The sequence below is a fragment of the Pyrgilauda ruficollis genome, unplaced genomic scaffold (assembly GCF_017590135.1).
Source record: "Pyrgilauda ruficollis isolate IOZ18807 unplaced genomic scaffold, ASM1759013v1 scaffold1, whole genome shotgun sequence".
NCBI classification, from domain to species: Eukaryota; Metazoa; Chordata; class Aves; order Passeriformes; family Passeridae; genus Pyrgilauda; species Pyrgilauda ruficollis.
The window spans coordinates 1,740,929-1,762,786 of record NW_024508100.1 but is presented as its reverse complement, the minus strand read 5'-3'; the positions used below and the strand labels follow the sequence as shown (position 1 = coordinate 1,762,786).

The 21,858-nt window shown below is 36.1% G+C and overlaps 1 protein-coding gene across 1 annotated transcript; it reads left to right on the top strand.

The window, feature by feature from the left end:
* Positions 1–1,530: 1,530 nt before the first annotated feature.
* RNF212 (ring finger protein 212) lies at positions 1,531–19,042 on the top strand. The gene is made up of 12 exons (XM_041458101.1): positions 1,531–1,910; positions 3,537–3,598; positions 6,226–6,300; positions 9,028–9,084; positions 11,647–11,705; positions 13,081–13,142; positions 13,232–13,301; positions 14,138–14,183; positions 14,945–15,008; positions 16,570–16,642; positions 17,369–17,559; positions 18,790–19,042. The coding sequence occupies exons 1-12, from the start codon at positions 1,799–1,801 to the stop codon at positions 18,825–18,827; spliced, it is 909 nt and encodes a 302-aa protein (XP_041314035.1). The 5' UTR covers positions 1,531–1,798; the 3' UTR covers positions 18,828–19,042.
* Positions 19,043–21,858: the final 2,816 nt, after the last annotated feature.

Here is a 21,858-nt window from a genome sequence, read left to right as displayed (position 1 = left end):
CTTTATGCCCTAATTTACCTAATTTGTGTACAAATAGCAGTGTAACTACAGTATCCTACAAGACAAAGGCTGTGGTTAAAAATCCAGGTAATCAGCTTGACAAAGCAGCAGTAGTAGAAGGAAGGAGTTAGAGGTGATTACATACAAAGACATGGAAGTTGAAGTTTCTAGAGCACTGTGACAGCAGAATATTGTGGTTTGTTTTCCTACAGATCTTTTCAGACACTTTGCGGGTTTAAAAGGTAGTGAAAGGTGAAATATCTGTAGACCAATTATTGTTCTAAAGCCCCTGCTTTCTTTCTTTTTTCTATCTTCCCACCTGTTGTTTTCTTTAGCAAGGAAATGACATTTTCCTTTAAGTCTACTTATATTTCCAGCATGGGAATTAAAAGACAGCTGGTAGTACGTGAGAATCAATAAAATTGATAAAAAGTAGAGACAAAAAGCAATGTTCCAGGGACAAAATCAATCCAAATAAAATCTCATAAAGCTACTCACTGCACTGTGTCCTATATTTAAAAATTTGGATACTTCAGAGTGCCACTTGGAATGACCAGTAAGTGTTATTAAATTAACTTCTGTAGAGCACTCACAACATGCCTTGTAATAACATCGCTGGTGGTGGGTAAGAAGGAAATATGTGTTAAAACCATATGGTATATGAAGTCCAAGAAGAAAGTAATAAAGTGCTGTGACAAGGTTGTGGTTCAGACTTTAGCTGATATTTAGTGTAAGGCTCCTAATCACATCCCAATAACATAACTCATTTCACTTACAATACACTCCAGCTGGTAATCCAGGACAAGCAACATTTCAGAATTCATCAAAGAGCTGATCATGTTTCACCATATTAATTAGGTCTATACTCAAAGAGTACAGACTCAGCACTGAGACTTGGGCGTCTTGAATGTAACTTGTGATTGCTTAATTCTTTACTACTACTAATGGTACTATTATTATTAATCATCATCATCATCATATCAACATAATCATCTTTGCTTTTAGGAAATGTTTTCAGTCTTCTTAAAGATTTTTAATTAATTCCATAAAGCAGAAGCTGACTCACAGCTCTTTTGGGAAGCACTTTGGGGGCAGAAGTCTTTGTGAAGTTAAAAGCTTCCTCTGCAGTGTGTGGCTCTGTCATACCCAGAGCTACAGCCTGCACTGCAACTAAGTCTGTAAGGGACTTTCTGCCTAAAATTTTCATCACGGGGTACTAGCAAGTGATGGGGTCTTTTTTTTGTGTTTTTTTGTTTTTTTTTTTTTTTTGTCTAAGCAATGAACATCAAATCTCCTTGCTTTGCTTTTTTTTCCACAACAGAAAATGCCATAGCAAACCTGTGATAGCGAATTAACAAACTTCCTGGATTCTTGCATTTAAAAGAGTGAAATTCACAATTATTTTCTCTGGGATTTTTTTTTTTTTTTTAATCTGCCGACCCGGGAGGAGCGAGCAGGGCGGGGCTGCTGCTGAAGGCCCTGCCTGAAGGCCTGTGCGTGTCGTAGCGTTTCCCACGTTCGAGGCCGGGAGGGCCAATCTCTCAGAGCACCGTCTGCGTCGGCACCGCTCCACTTGGGTAGTGAGAGGCCACAAAAAAACAAATTTTATTGGGGCGTGTGTGAAGACCAAGCTCTGCCGCCTTGAGGCCCCGCGGCGGGAGGGCCGCGGGCCTCGCTACCCTCAGGGCCGCCGCAGCGGGCGGGACATGGCGGGGACGTACCCGCGGGGCTCGGCCTGAGGACGAGCGGCTGTGCCCCAGCCCCGGGCCGCCGCCGGGCCGTCCTGCCCCGCTGCGCCATGGCCGTGCTCGTCTTCTGCAACTCCTGCCTGAGCGAGCCCCGCACCCCCGCGCCGCGGTTCTACCTCACCAGCTGCGGCCACGTTTTCTGCGATGTTTGCCTGAAGAAAGGTAATGGCTGTGCTGCGTGCACGCATTCACCTCAGACGTTGGTGTTTCTCACCCGCTGTGGAAAAAAATCAAAGCCTTGAGCACTTCTTCGAATGTTACTGATCAGGCTTTCCAGTCCTTGCTGTTGATACGCTTTGAACAGTACTTGCGTGTGTCCACCTCCGGGTGGATGTGGGTTTGAGAGCAAGCCTTGGGCACACGCAGTGGAGGCTTTCATAAAACTGGATTCTGGATGCTTATGATCCATAATTTTGTAAAAACCAACAACAACAAAAAAAAAACCCAAAAAAAACCCGAACAACAACCAAAAAACCAAAACAAAAAAAAACCACAACCAAACAAACAAAAAATCCCCACCAAAAAAACACGAAAAAAACCCCCCACCACAAATAGATGGCATTCTGTTCTGACAAATTTGGGGAAGATAATGATTTTTCCTTAGTGAAAGAGCAATTGAAAAAATGGAGGATTTAGGGTAGGTTTTGGAAGTAGTTTTAATAGGTTTTGAGGCTCAGTATTGCTCCTGAAGACTTTCAGCAGCATGAGTTAAGATTGGAGGTGATGTTTGAAGTTCTTGTGTTATGTACAGTTCCAGAGTCATATTCTGGCTCTCATGTGATGCTCTTGGACAAAGATATGTGGGAAAGGCAGAGGAATAATGGAGTTGTTTTACAAAAGGAAAAAAAAATGCAGTGAACAAATATTCAAATATCAATATTTCACATCATGCTAAATGTCCTGGTTTCTGTAAGGGCACACAGAAGAAATGATCAATCTGGATTTCAGATCTAAAAACTTTTGACTAGATGTTTTCACAGGGCTGCTATTGAGGGTAGAGGATCACAAAATGCAGCCTCTGCAGCTTGCAGGCCCCTAGAACATGAACAACATCTTTCCTTTTGGCTCTTAATATTGTTTGGCAGAAAAACATGTGAGATTATCTATCTTTTTGTGGTGAATTCAGTAGTAATGAGGTTTAAAATGTGTTTAAAAATGTTTATAGACACTGATCCTTAGAATCTTCAGAATGGCAGTAGCTAGTAGAATTGTCAGTTATAAATATTGAAATAATGTGCAGTTGCTATAGATATTTTTAATATGTTTGTAGATAAAGAGTTTTAAAGTCATAAAGTTTTTAAAAACGGTTTTATTGTTTTCTCCTGGAGGAATTCAAAAGGTAAAATTATTAATTCCTTGACATTTGAGTTTCATATATTTTGTTGGGACAACGCGATTGTGCCCCAGTCTAAAAAGCCATATATCAGATTGGCTGCAAGTCATTAGTGCATTTAAGCATACATCTAATTAAACCAGGCAAGTAGTCCCATTTAAATCAAGGGAACTAAAAGTCACCTGCACTCTGTGACACTAATGATATTCATAAAATCATTTACATGAATGCTTATTTACAGCAGTAAGACCTGATGACATTCACATACATTTTACCTGCACAACTCAGGGTAATGGTTATGGCATCAAATTCTTTATTCATGTTTATTCATATTTCTTGTGTAACCTGCAGATTTCTTCCACAAGCTCCAGAGGTTTAGGCATCACATTATATTTACAATGTATTCAATATATATTCAGTTTGATTTATATTTTAAATGTGTCTTTACCTTACAGGCAAAAAAGATGAATGTTTGGTCTGCAGGAGGGCTTGTCGTACTGTAGTCCTTTCAAAAGAGGTAAATCAAGCTTTAGTTTGGTTGCATTACATTAATCTGTGGTTTGCTTAACAGCTAAACTATTTGCATTAGAAAATGCTTCCTTTTTTGTTTTTGCCAACTGTGACATGAATATTTACTGATAATAGGTTGCTAAACTACGGTACTTAGGCACAGACAGCTCTGCTTTTTCTTGTAAATATTTATTTAAATTAAAGCCTATGGAAATCTTTTAGGTTTTCAAGTACTGCTAGACTGTAAATCATTCTAAACTTTTCAAGAAATACGGTTGGTTACTGTGTAACATCAGTGACTAATTTCAAAATGTGGAAAAATGTTTATTGATTTTGGCATTTGTACATCACAGAAAATGAACTGTAATGAGTTATTTCATGTGATGGACTGAATTGAAAACCTGCATGATAGCTCAGCAGTGTTTTCAAGTGGATTAGGTTTTTTTTCCTCTGTTTTCTCTTAAGCTTTACTATTTTCCTTGTGGCTGTGTGATTAAGAAAGGGTTTGAAATATTTTTGGGAATTTTTCTTATTCACTGGAGAATTAAGAGCTTTTAATTCCCTTTCTTGATTAATCATTAGGAATCTTTAATTTTGCATTTCTCCCAGGAGCAATCTTCTCTTTAGCTGATTCCATAAATAGGTTCCATAAACATTCATATTTTTGTAGGCTGATGCCTACCTAAGAGACAGTGCCTTATAAGGATAAACGAGAAACACTAAAAACATTTAATAAAATTCAATACAGCTGAACATGAAGGCCTCCTAGGAATCTTGCACATTGAAGAAGATAATGTTACTAAAAAAAGTTGCAACAAAACAACAAAATGCAATTATAATATAAAGGAACAATGCACACAGTAATCAAATATGAAAAAAAAATCAGAAAGCCCTTCATAAAAATTCTAAAGGGCATATTTTAATATGCTTTCAATATCATTGTATTGTTGCTGCTGTTATTAATTTCAGTCAAAGAATAATTTAAGTTGTCGAGGACCTCTGGAGGTCATCTTGTTCAACACCTTGCTCCAAACAATGTTAATTTCTAAGTTACATCAGTCTTAAACTGCACCATTTCAGCAGAACTTGATAATTTACTTCGAAAGCACGGAAGGAATTTAAAAATGCAATGATTGGGATCCTAACAAAAATATTAGGTGTTTCATTAGAACCTGCCACTGCTCTGGAGGTCTGCAAGGAAGCAAATTATCATATTCTTTAAAAAAGACATTAATGATGATTGCTTATCCTTGATTAAGAACAGATAAAATGATTGGAATGATAATTAAAGATGCATATAAAAAAGTCATCGCTCTATAATTCAGGAACCTGAGTGGAAATATACCTGATAAGCTTTATGAGCTTGATGCTATGGAAGAATTCCCAATGAGAGGAGGTCCTATAAATGTGTTAGAAGTCCTAATTAAATTGTATGTTGGGGTAATCAACATGTACACATTAAATATTCTCATCTTTACAGTAATGCATTCTTGTCACCTTTATGTCTTCCTTCTCTGTCTCATGATCCCCACTTGCTTTTCCCCAGAGGATGGTTAAGTGTTATGATAAATCAGAATCTGGCTGTTCAGTATTTCAGAATAGCAAAGGAACATCTGCTACTCCTCCATGCAGCAGAGAAAATATAAATGGTGTTACACAAATCTTTATTTGAAAGAGTTTTTATATCACCATGAAGCTGGTTGGGTTTTATTTTTTTTCAGATCTGATAGGTACATTGCTTTGATAGAACCCTAAACAGATTGCAAACAGCTTGGTTCCTATCAATGCCTCTCATTTAAAGAAGCTGAATATATTTTTATAAATATCTTAAGTTTTCAAGATGGAATATTATTGTATTGTTTTTATTTTCTTTACTGAAATGCCATAGGTAGGTTGACTGTGCTGTCTGTCTGCGTTTCTCCATCTGTCAGCTGGAAATTTTTGAATTTTTGGCTGATGTCAACCAAATTCAAAATTGCAGAGGAAGTCTCAAATACAATTGCTTACCTTCTGTGAGTTCTGTAAGAATTAGTAGCTGGGGAAAGCAAGGAAAAACAGTTTTCCTAAAGCATGCACAGCTTTGATTAAAAGACACAAGTCATAAAATACTTTAAAAATTCAACAATTACTTTAAGGCTCTTTCCTTATTCTAGGATAATATTCTGCTGCCCAATGGGCAGGGAAAGACAAAGGGATCCCAGTCAGCATTGGAACTATGCTGAAAAAGGACTTTGAAACAAAACTGATTGTAGGATGCATTCCATTTGACTGGGAATGGTGAGAACCAAAAAGCCTGGACAGGGGCTGCCAGAAACCTGGCTGTTGGTGTGAGTGCAATGCCTCTCCAGGCATCCTCCTTGAAAGTCCTCTGGACACTGGTACTGTCTTAATCATAAAAGTGTATATGTGGGTAATATATTTAAATAAAAGCCCAGTGCTTTCCAGATGGTTGATAAGGCTATTAAAGAAAACTAGGCTTATTTTCACTTTCAGCATTATCCTTTCCTAATCTGTCTTTTTTTTTTCTTAATTTATATTCATCAGTCAAGTTAAAAAAACATTTTGCAAAAGACTTTATTTTATATGACTTGCTAATAAAAATGCTAACCTTGGTATATTTTCCTTTCTTCATAGACAAGTCCTGATATTCAATCACTGTTCATGCCAATAGAAGTGTTGGGCAAGAAATATTCAAAAGAAATATCACAGGTGAATCTGCCTTAAAACTGTTTAACACTATAAATAATCAGCAACTCCTGCTGATTTTTATGTGAATGGGAAAAGTGTATGAGCGAATGCTTGAAAATGAATGTATGCCCATTACCATCTTTACTTCCTTAATTCTACAGTTTCTGAGTTCTTAAGGAGACATAAATTATTCATTATGGTCACTGCTTACATTTTCAAACTCTCTCTAAGGACCACTAGTCTGGTTATTTTAATAGTGTAAAATCACTTTCAATGCCATGCAGTGAAAAATTAGATCTTCCAGAAGCTTAAACGTGCCCAGATAGTGTGCCTTAATTACAGCAATAAAAAGTTGCACAGTGAAAACCTGAGCTGGACACAGTCCTGAGCTGACTGTGCTCTCTCTCCCTTCTAATTGTTTTTTTTTTTTTTTTTTTTTTTTTTTAAAATAAACCCCCCCTTTTTTTTTTTTTTTTTTTTTCCCCCAGATAGATGCAGTAAATGATTCCAAGGTCATTTTCCTCCTGCTTTCTGTGAATTCCAGATAGGATTCATTTTGTCAGGCTTAGTTTCCAGTCAAGAACTTCAGTAGCTCTCTGGGTTAAATGAGTGCATACAAACTCCCTTTTCCTCCTCATTTTCTGCATCTCTTCAGCTTGGCTTTGGGACTCTGTGTCCTTGTCCCTCTTCCTGTGCATTTGAGCAGCAGTTTCCACCACTCCAGCAGTACATTGTCCCTGGGCCTGGCTGCAGCCTTCGTTGATTGTTCTCATCTCCTTGGGCTGGGACTTGCTGATCTTTGGGTGAGCTTCCTGATCCCGCAGAGCAGTAACCCAGGGGGTATCACCTGTGTTCTCCAGCAATGGTCATGGATTCACATTTGCTCTGCCCCAGGCCTCAAGACTTTTCCAAAGCTGACCTTGGCCCCTTTCCTGAGCAGTGCTCCTCTTCAGATGCAGAAGGGACACAAGGTAAATGTGAGCCCTTCCTCTGTCCTTCCATACCCACTTTTTAACAACAGGATCAGCAGTTACTCCATAAACTGAATAAATGCAGGGAACCTGCACACCTCCAATCACGTGGGGATACAGACTTCCATAATGTGCCAAAGGCAGGAAAAAAGAGGGCTTAATCTCTCCAAGCTGAGATAGGTTTACTGTAGCCTGAGATAACCTGTTGGGAACATATTGAAGTGTAGTGAAGGCATTGAGGTTTGTTCAGGACTTTTCCATCATCAAAAGTTGTAAGAGCAATTTATCTAATCTCTTATCTAATCTAATATCTTGTCACTTCTGTGGGTGTTTAGGAAAGAGTGAGAGCAGAGCTGGATGTAGTGATACATCTTCAAAGAGCCTCCCATCTTTCCCCAACTTGTGGCACAGGGATTTCTCAAAGTGGGTTGGTCTGCATTCAGAAACGTGTGGTGGATATTTTTCCCCACATAATTGTCAGGTTGTTTCCTGAATTTTGGCATCTGTCTCATATTATGGAAGGGAGGTGCACAGGTTGTTCACTGCATGATGATTATTTCATTTTTCAGGTTTTAACCTTAGTTTCATTTCTTACTCTTGAATTTGATTCTGGAGGAAAAAGTATCCATTCTCATGCACTACATCTGTGCTAATCATTAGGTTTAGACTGCTGATGCATGCCTTCTTCAACTGTCTTTTTTTCAGCCATGAAGATTCATATTCTATGTGGTCATTCTTTTACTGAAGTTCTTGCATACCTCTGATAAATCTGAACTGTTTTCAGACCTACTCGGTCTTTTCTGAGATGTTGAGCAGACTCAGGATATAGGAACATGCATTTTTTAAAGGGGAATGATGATGTCCCTTATTCCATTTTGAACTACTGGTAAGATCTGATTTACTTTTTGACTGGTACTGAGCACTAAACTGATGAATTCAGGTTTCTCCTAGACCCAGGAACTCATTTCTGAGTGGAGACAGTTCAAAGCCATCACTTTCTAAGTGAACATTTCTTCCATCAGTTCTTCCAAAGACACACTGATCCTTTGATGAGTATTCAGTGGGAGCCTCCCAGCTCCTTCCATGGGGAATAAAATAAACATTTAAGTTGGATACTCCTCTATGGGTTTGTATTCTCTTCTTGGTTGTCTCAATTCTTACAAATTTTCTGGCAGTTTTCTTACGTGTGAGAAGAAAGATTTATTGCAAGTTACTGCCTGTGGTAATTTGTTCCTCAAGCTCTTGTCTTGCCTACCTTGTCATTTTTACTTTTAACTTGTCATGGTTTATGATCCTCATGTGGACACAAGAAGTGCTTACACATCACCAGACAGTGTGTCTAACAATTATTTTTTAATTAACAGGGTATTTTTACAAGGCATCTTATAGTTGCCAGTAAGACAGATTACTTTTTATGTTGCCATTAATTTTATGTGTTTGCTTAGCGCTGATGAATAAGAAACACTGCAGCTAAACTGGCTTTCTAATATCTTTACCTTTTTATTGAACATAGTGTTAAAATATAACTTCAGTGAAATAAATCTACCAGCCCTACTTTAGGTCATATTGGATTAAATTAACTTTATAAGGTTTTGTCTGTCAATGATAATAATTCAGAATAGTTTGGGATTTTTTTAGGATGATTTTAGAAAGATATGTTAACTGCCTATAAAAGACAAAACTTTGCATACTGTGAAGGAGTTCTTTTCCATCACTTCTTTGCTGAGGTGCATAAATGTAATTATGTGAAGCTTGATCTAACTGTATTTATTTTTAGGTATCAGAATTTCAAGAAAGATATCGTAAGCGTTTATTAAAACACCACAAAGAAAAGGTAACTCTAATTGTGATTTGCTAGGTTTTTGTTTATGTTTTGCGTGTTACTTTGGTTTATTTTTAGAAACTATATTAATCTGTTATGGGAATACTTAGAATAATTTATCAGGATTGACTCATTACTGGCATTATAAATTCCAGATTTTAATTGTTTAAAGTCTGTGAGGACTCCATTAATTCTGGTTACTGTTTCTAATAAAGTATTCTAGTTGTGAGTTGGTTAAGATTAAATGGAGAATCAAAGGACAGGGAGGGAAGAAACCAGTTCACTCTGTGGAGGGGAAAGTGGAAGAGGTGGGGAGAGAGGGGTGCTAGAAGATAAGCCCAGAGGAAAAGAAAACTAGAGCTGACAAAATAAATGAGAAGCTTGAGCAATGGGGAACAAGACTAAGGGCTAGTACCCTGAATTTGGAATAGCTCAGGGTGAAGGACAGAATTAATTATTCTGTGGAGAACAGGTACTACATTTGTGACTATGCTTCTTCATTTGTAGGTTGGAAGGAAGATTTCTTTTACATGTTTCAGCTACTTCTAAATATTTATTAAATTGTTGGATTTTTATTTTACTTCTAAGGACATGGGTTGTTGATTAAAGCTACTTTGCAGTATTGGTGACTTGACCCATGAGTGGCTGCCCCATGTTCGGAATTACAGAGAAAAAGCTCATGCACCTGCCCAGTTGGCCATTTCATGTGTGAGGAGAGTTTCTGGTATGATTGTCATGGATAGAAAGCTTGGAAAATTAGGTGCTCTGTGGCCCATTCTTCCCTCTTCTGCATGAATGCATTTGGGATCACTCATACTGTGCTGTGTTGTGTGTAGGTCTTTAGGGTCCTGTCCTTCTGCTTTCAAAGCCAGGCCAGGGAGGAATCCTGATTTCATCCCCCTTCTAATCTATTGTACCAACTCCATATGGTAAAACTGAAACCTATAGACAAAGTAAATCAAATATCATAATAGAATTCAGCGTAAATAGTGATGTTGTCTCCAAAGAAGCTGTGGAGAGTTTTGATACTTTGTAATGGTAACTTTTTAGTTGTTTACTCTTGAGCCATTCATTCAGCAGTGTCTGTGAAGTATTCAGGGATGGTTCCTGACCTAAGGAAGGTGTCCAGGTGACAGTACCAGAACAGTTGAAAATACAGTTGGTTGCTGCTTCAATGGCACGCTTATTTGGGTGGGTTTGTTGTTGTTTTGCCCGTTCTGTGTACTGTTAGTATGTTAAAACTGCTTGCATTGCATCGTGGTCAGTCGAGGTTGGTTGTATTAAACACCAATCCAGTTTCTCATGCTTGGCTGTCTTGTTTCAGGTCCTCTTCCTTATTTCTAGTTTGTCATCCTTGTCACTGTCAACCAACAAGGTCTCATGGTCTTCAGTAAACTGATTTTTGCTGTTTCTGTGAGTTGTGCAGGCATTAGGGTGCAGGTGATGGTGGCCGCTTGCTGTCCATGTTCATGGCAGGTCTAGATGTCCTGTTATGCTGTGATCCCAAAATACTGAAAATCAAATAGTTACTCACCTTCTTTAAGGCACTTTGGTCTTAAAATTACCCAGTCCTACACAGCAACCAGGTAAAGTACATTCTTCCTGACTGGTTCCTTTCTTAATCAAACCTAGCTCTCGTTAGGAAGAAAAAAACCAGAATACCAAAAAACAGATATTACATAAATTACATTTTTTCTTTAACCTGTTTTGCAGTTTTGCATCTGCAAAAAGATTGTAGTATCTCCCACAAACAATATAATCAGATAATTTTATTAAAGGACTCCAATAATAGTTTGAGAAGCATGAAAGCTAACAAGCAAATTCATAATTTGTCTTCAAATCAAAATATTAACAGTGTGAAGGATTAAGGTCACATAATGGAAATTAAGGATAAAACATAGATGCTGGATTGAGGCTGTTGAGTAAGTTTTTATATCCTTCATAAAATATATGTTCACATAATGAAAGACTGTAAAAAATACCCATACTAGGGAGCTGACCTAGTGCTCTTGACCTTGATATTCTTCAATTTTGCCAGCTCATAACATTTTTAAATGAAGATATTCCTGATTGTGTTTCTTAAGAGAGTAGAAAAAACTTTTCACTTAGGCTTACCACAAATAGATACTGAAGTGAGCTGAATACATTCAGAATCTGAAATGAGAAATATGGGAGCAATATATTTTGTACATTTATTGGTAGCTTTTTCAGATAACTTTATATTAATCATAACAAAGCTTTTATATCAGATATGAAAAATAGGAAGCAAAAGAAAAGAAAACTGTTTTTCAGCAGTTTTTCTAGTATTCATTTTTCCAGTATTACCAGCATACTTAAGAAAAGGTAATCAAACAAAGTCTTTAACTGCCAAAAAGAAGCATATCTCTTCCAGACTGACTGTTTAATGGGTCCATAACACAGCCATAACAGCTCCAGTAAATCTGGAATTGCAATGATGTCTTAAGATTAAAACAATAGAAAGCAGCCTTTCAACACTTTAGAATACCAGCTGGATGAAAATGAAGCTGTATATCACACAAACAGACTTTGTTTAAATCTATTATTATCTCACAGATAGCAAAGCTGGAAGAGTCTCTCAAGAAAGTAACGCAACAAATTCAACAGATACAATGGTAAGAGGTTTAATGCAGCAAAAGTAAATGCAATGAGACAACAGTAATTTTAATTGATAAAGGAATAAAATTTTCATGTTTCGTTTGCCTTCCTCGTGTGTTTTTACAGAAATAAATGTTTAGTGATTTCTGACATCAGATCCTTTTTATTCACAATAATCAATCCTGTCAGGAAGAAATCCTTTTCTTTTAAAATACAACTCCGTAATTAACTCTAAAAATGAACTTTTAATAAAGTCTATCACATAGATACTGAGTTTTAATTTTTTTTTTTTTGCAGTTACATAACCATGTTTGTGTATTTTGAAATGGACTTTATAGCATCAGCCTGGAAAATACTATGAATCCTTTTTTGGTATCTTAGCCCATTTAAAAAGCTATCAGAGTTTTGCAACATGGTGCTCATTGTTTCTATTTCTAGTAAAAATGAAATTCTGTCTTTCCTCAAATGTTTCAAAGTTGTAGCCAAGAGGTCACTCATCCCCCTGCTCAATGACCTTCATCTTTTCATCTTATTTCCAACATAAAGCCAAAACTTATTTAAATCTCCTTAATAACCAGTTCATGAAACCAGTATTTTAATTACACAAATTTGATCTTTAATTGATCTTTATTCCTTTCCTGTGTTTTTTTTTGGTACAGACTTTCCCTTGACTCTTAAAGGCACATAATACTGTATTTTGCTCTCTCAGCTTGATTGGTGTAATGTAACTGAAAGAAAAAAACAGTATAAAGGAAACTTTGTATGTGGTGGATTATTGCAATTTATATATTCTTATTCATTTTATGCCTTCATTTTCTTGTCTGCATCTCAAATGAATAACATCTTGATTATATAAATTACAGAGTTCTTACTGAATTTTAGATTTTTTTTGAGTTCTACCTAGAGAGAAGTGTCCTAGGGCCTCTTCTTGCTTGCCTAGTAACATATTCCTCCTATTTATGATTCTTGTCAAAGGTACCAGTTTTGCAAAGTTATTGTTGAATAGCATGAAAATGCCAACATTTAATTTGATAACTAGATTTCTTAAAGTTTAGCAAATGTATAATTTAATGAAATGAAATTAATTTTGTTCTTAGCTGTAGTTAATAGTTGTATTTTAACATCTGTTGTTCTCTAACATACTTTGCCATAATGTTGTGCTGAATTCGATATTGTTGGGTGTATCATGAACACTGCAAATATTATGATGTAAAGAGCAAGTTCATAGCTTTACCAAGTAAATTCTTACTTTGCTTCATGGCAAATAGTGTCATGTTAAAACCTGCTACTGATGGATAAATGCTTTGATTTTATACTCATTGATCAGTTAGGCATGTTAACTAATCAAACCAGCTTTCAATTTATATCTGTTGTTTCTTGTTTCCCCTTTAGTATGAAACCTCCTGAAAAAACTACACCGCTGCCATTTTCCAGTACGAGCAGAAATCCATCCAGTAAGAGGTGTTGGTTTAAAATATTAACTATGGAATACCTGTCATTGGACATAGCTGTGTTCTAATATTAAATTTCTTAATGATTTCAGTTCCTTCAAGAAAACAGAGTGTTTATTCTTCATATTCTCTTCATTTGAGTCGTCCTTCCACTTCTGAAACGTGGGTACAAACTTGTTAATAGTCAATGAAAATCCTAACTAATATTTTATACAGAAAGTAACCTTTTTGTAGGGAATTTAAAATATTTTCTGATTTTGTGTTTGGTTTTTGCAAACTGTTCAAATATGAAAGAACTGAGGAAAGTCTTACCTATCCAAGTGTACTTCAGAGTTGTATGGATGGTGGTTACTGGAAAGAAATCTAAGGCATGATGCACCTTATTCCAAAGAACTTTTGGATGAATAGCTAGATAGATGAATGCATAGGTAGAGAGATTAGTGAGACACTCTCCATTTGCCATAGAGAAAAACTAAATTTATTCTACAGACATTATATGTGCACTGTAGTTGTCTCAGGATAGATGGGATGAGCCACTCCAGTAAGGCACATTTAATTGTAAGTAAAATGAATATACTTACTCTAGCTAAATTATTTCTATAACTTTGATTGTAACTTTCTTTTCTATAAAAAAACTACAGATTCAGAGTGCCCTTGTTGTGGATACAAATGAAAAATACATAAATATGCATATTTATTCAGAAAAATAGAAGAATAATGATGGTAATCATTAAATAACTTACTCTGTAAATATCTAAACCAAAGCTCAGAATCAGTGAATAGATTTTTCTTACTGCTAGTGAGTTTTGGAGTAAGTCCTAAATACTTATGTGTCTTATGCATTATGTATTATGCTTTTCCATTACTAGTGAAATTTAACATTAGACTCTAATTTTAGTAATTTAGTGAAATTTAACATTAGACTCTAACGTAGTTTTAGTCTTCATAATGAAAATGTTATTTTTATTACAATGTCATACTTTGACCTTTCTTGCAAGGATGGAGGCAATGGAGATTGATCCTGTACCTTCACCAATGAGGAAGGTAAGTGGGTTTTTTTTTTAATACTTGTTTATGTCTAGTTGCACACATATATCCTTTTGATTTCTCTTACTCTGTTAATGCAGCCAAAAATAGGATTCTCCCCCATCCCATTCAAAACCATTCTGATGTGCATGATGATTTCAGATATGCTTGATTCAGGGTTGAAGTCAGATGCTCCCCAAAAGAAAACAAAAGCAAATAAATCACAACTGTAATTTCTGGAATTACGTTCTCCACATGCCATATACAGACTTTTAAACTTGTGATGCCAGAGTAAATGGTAAATTCTTAAAATCCCAATATTACAAAAATGTCAGTGGTCTGAAAGCACCATTTAGACCCTCCACCTGAGTAGGGGATTGCAGGTTTTGAGTGATATTGCTAACATGAGAATGAAGGCAGGAGCTTTTCATGGTGTTGGTATCCTGGTTAGGAGAGGTAACATCCAGGAACAGCTGCTAGCTTGCAAATGGAATCTCAGCACAGAAAACAGTGAGATTGTCTGATAACACTTCTTATCTGAATGTGACAGGTTATATAATAAAGGTAAAATACATGTATTTCCCACCTGCCCATAGACCTTTAAAAATAGTAACTTAATTCTTAGGTTTTGCATTTTAGTGCTATGAACAAAACTGACAGCAGAAACTTCTGGAAATCTGCAGGCTCCGTAGACCTCAAAAATATAACACTATTGCTTACAATGTCTTAATAATTAATATGCTTATTACACTGTGGTAAATGATTTGCTGTTCATTTAGTTGGAGACACCAACTGGTCCAACAAGATTATCAGTAATAACTCCACCACAGGATGGACATATGGGTGAGTAAAAGTAAACTTTGTAACTGAATAATATTTCTGTTATATTATGAGGATGAATAAATTAAATTCCATACATTAGCAATTTACTAAAAAAAATTGAATTGTGTTAAGGTGAGAGGAAGTTACCATGTGGACTTCAATCCAGCAGCTGGGAAATGGTTAAAATTAAGTATGAAATGTTTTCCTAGTACTTACCTCTTCTGTTCAGTAAATGATTACTTGTAACCAAATCAATTTTTGCTGAATCAGCAGTGGCAAAGAAAATACTGTAACTGTATGTGTGATTGAACAGAGTAGGAATATTTGCAATATACATTGTTGACCCTCTGTTAAGCTTCATAATTTTATCTATTTGTGGTTAACAGAGAGTAACGTTGTCCACAATGTCATATTAAATATCACATGAAGAAAAGGGGGGAAACTAATTGGAAGTTAAAAAAATATTTAATAACAAAAGTAAGGTAGTTGAGATCAAGAATTTCTTCAAAAAGGTGGTTTTATTTTGCCTTATCACTGTTATAGGGTATCAGACATTTTACCTGCCACTATTTTTTTCATTCCTTCATACCCTGAGCTTGGGTAACATCAGATGTAAATAAGACATGAGTAACAGCTTACTGGAGTTGGTGCAGTCTCTTGAGAACTGTTTATTTGTGAGGACTTCCCCAGAATTCCTAATGCTTTGCAGGCCTGCTATCTGTGTGTCTCTCCCATTCTTGGTTTTTCATTCAGCATGTTTCTGCAGCAGTCTGTGCTCAGGCAGGCTTTCACCTGGCTTCAGTAGTCCAGAGAATCCCATCTGCAGGCACATAAAGAACTTTTAGTACTCTTGTGTTTTTACATGGTGTAAGTGTCCTGAAACAAAGACAAATGCAATTGCAATGCAATTTCAGTGGAGGAGGAAAAATTGCTTCTTCTGTGTTACATCTGATTTATGTGCTCAGATCCTTCCAAAATGCATGGTTGCCTATAAATTTAAGCATAACAAGAGAGCTTAGGTTAACTGTTTTTTTTTTTTTAATTGGGTCTAAATATAAATAGATATTTATTAGACAGTAAAATTTTATGTAGAACAGTTATGTGTTCAGCAGATTTCAGAACCTTCACATAAAGTTTTGCAGTGGACAATGCTGAGGGAATCAAAGTTTATGTGCAAAAGTAAGGGTAAGTGGAAACAATGATTTAATGGTGCACTAAGGAAAGTTTCCTTCTCAGAGGTGGATGAGGCAAAAAAAGATGAGCTGAAGAACTGGAGCACTTCAGCACAGCTGTCTTGATAGTCTAATAATAGTCTAATAAATGAAAGAAGGTAAAAGAAGCCACTATGTGTTTAACTGGAATAAGATTTGCAGGGATGGTGCAATATGATGTTTTTGTGACAGCTGAGCCCCGTCATTGACTATTGTAATTGTGCACCATTTTTAGTTCTTGAATGGATTAATCATGAATTTGTCCCAAATCATGCAATAAATGTACTAATCTTTGTTTTCAAAGTTATCTCTTACTAAAATGGGTGAGTCATGTTGGTCCTGTTTTATAGAAAGAAAACTGCTTCCAACAGGTAGCATATCCTACAGGAGTTCTCAGATAGCTCTGATAAAGCCAAGTCAGAGTATTGGAACAGGATCTACAAGGTAATTCAGTACTTTTTCAAGATGTTACGATCTCCTGCAAGAGACTGAAATTTCCCCTCTGGCCTTTATTACTCTGTATGTTCAGATTCTAGATCTGAAGAAGTGGTACTGTGCAGTCTGGCTATCATCTACATGAATGTTTGGTTTTGGGGGAAAGTTTTATTTTGAAATCACATTTTTCAAAAATATGCAGTTATAATCTGTGCTTCTGTAGCTGTTGCCATCTGCCGTCATGGTACTCCTATAAAAAGTGGTAATTTTATAATGAGGAAGTTTAACAATGTCTCTGCTGTATCATTCTTAAAAAAATCAGAGATGAAAGCCTAATATCTGCACAAAGGCTGTTCTCTGAATAACCCAAACTTTTCATGCAGCCTGCAACAGGTGTTTCTGTTTTTTTCATTTAAACATTTGAAATGTCTTAAACTATGGGAATTATTAACATTAATAAATAGCTTTAAATCGTTCTAGAAAAATTAAACTGTTGTTCTTTATAATCATTACGCCAAATATATCTTCCTAGCAGAAATTTAAAATATGTGTAACGAAATACTTCTTTTTTTTCCACCTCTGATTCCATAATTGTTTGGTCAGCCTGCTTTTTGAAATATGTAAAAATATTCAGTAAGAAAAATATATAGACAACAAATTGAAGTAATTTTGAAATCTTTTGTATTGTTACAGAAGTAGCCTCAAATCACATGCATGAATTAATTTCATTAACAGATCCACCCCTGTGGTGAGATTGCCACATAGTTCTTGTCCATCATCATCTGGATCCCAAAGCAGCCTAAGGGGATCATGGGCTAATTCTGATTTCAGAACCCCTCAGCTGTATCCATTTACATCACCTTCCCCACAGCTGCCTCTCTCAAGGCAGCCAATCACCCTCTCTGGACTTCTGCAAAGACAACAAGGCAAGTGTATTTATAAACTAGCATTTAACACTTCCTGAAAAATTTTCAACATAGAAGCTTAAATAAATTAACCAAAATAAAAATGGTATTTCAGAATTGGAAGTAGGCTTTCAGCAAAATATGAAAGATGTTGGTGTTTATGATTATATTTTGTCTTGGTCTTGTGTGTGGGATGGTATCTGCTTTGAAAATGTGTTCTTGCTTCACTTCAGAATTAGATTTTAACAGAGATTTAAATCTGATAATGTCCAAGTTTTCTGTCTCAATTGCACATTTCTTAAAGATCTGCCTATCAAGACATCCATGTAAATGTCCACAGATCACAGTAAAAAGGGAGCTAGCCCAGGCTGTTACTTGTTGAGTGTAACATAAAACTAGCAAAAGCAGCTGCATAAACATCAGCCCAAGGGGGGGTGGGTTTGGGTAGGAATTGCACTGGAGGGGATTAATTAATAAAATCACAGAATCAGAGTCACACAATCGTAGAACAGCCCTGGTCAGAAGGCACCTTGAATGGTCCAGCCCTTTTTGGGAAAGAACCTGGATGAGACCATGTAGCACCCTGACCAGTCACATCTTGCAAAGCTAGTTCTCCTTATTGTTGAGTTTGCATCACCATTGAAATATTTTTTTTAACTTATGTTAAAAAGATAATTCATCTCTAAAGCACTTTTAGTCCATACTAATAAATGTGACCTTCCTACATATCCCACGTAGTTTTGAGTTCATGAAATCAAAATAAAAATATTTTAAGAAATGAAGGCTTATAGTTGTAAAAGCTTACATCACAATTGTTTTAATTGTGGGATTTCTGGAGAGTGATGCAGTCTGTGAAATAATGCATGAACCTGATAGGATGTCTAAATAATGTAGGAGAAGTTTATGTTATAAAAAAGTAGCTGTATTGAACTTCAGTAATAGATGTAATTTGGCTGTATGATTGCAATTAACTTCAGTGCATATACAGAATAATGCTTTGGAGATTCACTTTTCTAGCTAAAATTGGAATATGGCAAAAATGCTTTTATGGAAATACAGAAGAGCACATTTACATTCATGAAAATGGCAATAGAAAAGTTTTCATCAGTTGTGTAGGTTGTTTTTTTAATGTTTTATAGTTTTGCTTTTCCTTTTATAAATTCCCCAAATAATTTAAAATAATAAAGCTTTACTTTAGTTTTACCAAGGTTTTTTTTTTTTTTTTCATTTTTACCTGTATTTTTATTCTAGGATCAACTAATTTAGGAGGACGTTCAGCAGAGAGATGAGCAAACGTCTGTGAATTGTTTTGGTTAAGAAGCATCTGGAGAAGCTCTGCATAGTCTCTGGATATCAAAGTATTTGTAACTTCCATAATATGTCAAATTAGCATAAACCAGCAAATTGTTCAGCATGAATACTGTATTTAAAACATCACTGATTATTCTGATAAACATCCATGGAAGTTTTAGATGAGAGTACAAAATATTCCTGTTTTTCGAAATTCTGGCTTCAAATATATTGCAAAATAAAAGTCCTTCATTACCTAAGTGTTAAGGCAAGATGTGAGTATATGTTGAATGAGCATTTTTTGCTGTGAGTGCATTGAGCTGCAGGATAAATCATTGTGCCTTTACAGTATATAGGCTTCAATCCTAAAAAAAAGAAATTTCTTTATGGATTTTTGATTACAGAATTCCAAAGTTTGGTTCTTATTCAATGAATCTCCTTTTGTTTGCACTCTTGAGAAGGTGTGAGTGTTGAGGGATATTACATTCTAGCAGGCTCTGCTGAGCTCAAACACAGAATCTGTTCCGTGCTTGTGAAAGTTCACCATTGATTTAGGTAGCAAGGATTTCTTCCCAAAATGGAATGGAATGGGGGTACTAGAATGAAGAGACAAAGCAGTGAAGACTACTTTTACTTTTGCACAGGAATAGCAACAGGAGACTCTGAATGAAGGGTGCCAGAATTTTGTTTTTGTTCTGAGAACAACTCTGATTCATATGCCCTCCATCACTGTGTATGTGGCACAATTTTGGTATGACTGAGTCATCAAATGCCTTTGTTTTGTTTTCACCCTAACTTTACCTGGACTGTCTTAAGTATAATAGAACTAAAAGCTGGTGTGGTTTTTTTGAGAGAAAGTTCCCTGAATATATGATAAATTTATTTTGAGTTGAAATATTTTGCTTCTCATATCATAAGTGGGTGGAGAGAGAAAACTTAATGAAAGGTTCAGGAGTTGAGATGAGAACTGGAAGAGGTAATTCACCAAATACCATCATGGGCAAACCACACTCAACTTGATGATATTAATTGAATTTATTACTAAGAAAATCACAGCAGGATAATGAGAAGTAAAATAAATCTTAAGAAAACTTTCCCCCCCAGCCCTCCCTCCTTCCCAACTCTACCTCCACCCGCAGAATGCATGGAGACAGAGCAAGGGAGTTGCAATCAGTTAATCACGTTTCTTCCACTCTTCTCATGAAGAGTCCTTGCCCTACTCTAGCATGGGAATTTTCAACTTCACATTTGCCTTATTTCAATGTATAGCTGCCTTTACTTTTTTTTTTGTACCGTGGGAAAGTTGGTAGATTTTCTCCTCCTTAGTGTTCTTCAGAGTTTAGCTGGGATCTCAAAGTCAAATTCCTTCCAAGCAAACTCCCAGTCAAAAGATGTAATTTTAAAGTGCCATAGACATGTTCAAATAAAGGTCTGTAGTGAAACTTTTAAAAAAATTCAACTCTCCCTTAGTTCCAGATGAGCTTCAATAGCTTGAAAAGTGAGGCTGGTAAAAAATTATTGTAAGATTCAACATTATTTGTGCCCCAGTGGTTTTCTGTTTGTTTGCATCCCAAGAAGGGATTCTCTCTAATCTCTGTTTTGTCACACTGCAGAGTTGTCATCCAAGTGAAGTTGTACTATGGCTTTTATAATTGCTGGAAGTTGCATTCTGCAGCCAGGTGGAATACTTTGGTTTTATTGGTTTTGTTTCTCTTCCATCCCACTCCATAAGTCCTCACCAGCTGCAGAATTGAACTTCATGAAGCTGAAAATTTGTGTATATAAAAGGGCCCTGTCTAAAGGAATTTGTGTAGGAAAGAGTCATATATGCTAGATCTACAACAATCACAATAACGAAGAATCACCCTGTTATTCAGAGATGTGAATAAATATTCACAGAGAACAGAATGATTTCTGTTTCCTGTTCACCACAGTGGTTTCCACTTGAATTCAGTAACAATCAGGTAACAGTTCAGGCAATCATCAGTTTACTTTTTCTGTAGTGAAAGCTGGACATAGGCAGACTGTGTTTTTTAGCTGTAGGCTGAGAAGAGAACTTGGAACATCACATCAAAAAATGTAGTAGTAGTATGGAAATGGATATTTATATTATTTTATTGCTGCTTTGAACTACTTAGTAGTGTCTGGTAGTATCTTGTACTTAACATGTATTGCCTAATCTATTTGAGCCCACAGTCTAGTCCTGAAGAAAAAAAAATCCAACAACTTCATCTTCAGAAATATTACAGCTTTGAAATGCACTTTGAGGAGAAACAACGTAATTTGAGAAAGAAAGCAAAGGCATTGGAGCTATCCATGCTGAGGAGAAACACTTTTGAATGACATCCTCTTGCTTCCCAGTTCAGAAAAAACCTGAAAAAAATTTAATGAACTGAATATAATGTGATTTTTTTTCAAAACTTATATCTAAGTGGCTCTTATATAAAATAAAGTATTAGGTAGGAAAAAATAATTAAAAAGGTAAAAACAGTTTGAGGAATGTCATTTGCCAAGTTCAATGCATCTATCATTTGTTCAAAAAAGTTGAAAATACTATATTCGGTATTTCACTCTTTAAGAAGAGGAGAAGGGGAAAGAAGCAAAGTTTGTTCTATCTTCCAATAGGCATGGAAATTCCTATATCACTCTCTTAGGCATCTGTCCACAGAATTTTTCTTGCTTTTGCGAGGAATTGGTCCTTGATGTGCAAGGAAATTTGCAGTTCGTTGAGGATGCAGCAGAGGGTGCTGAGCTACCTCTAAAGAAATTCGCTCCTCACCTCTTTGGCTAAGGGGACTGAAATCCGGCCCGTGGCCTTTTCGGTATGGAACTTATCTGGAAAGCTACAGATGGTGACGGGAAGAGCAAGGATGTGATGTAGAGTCTGAATGTGAAACATCAGAAAAGCACCCGAAGGTGAACAGCAAATGTGAGGGACTACATAAGGTCACTGGAAGTTAAAACTAACTCAGATACAGGAGTCTTTAGGGATGTGAAAGGTGAAAATGGAAACAAGGGTCAGTCATGCTG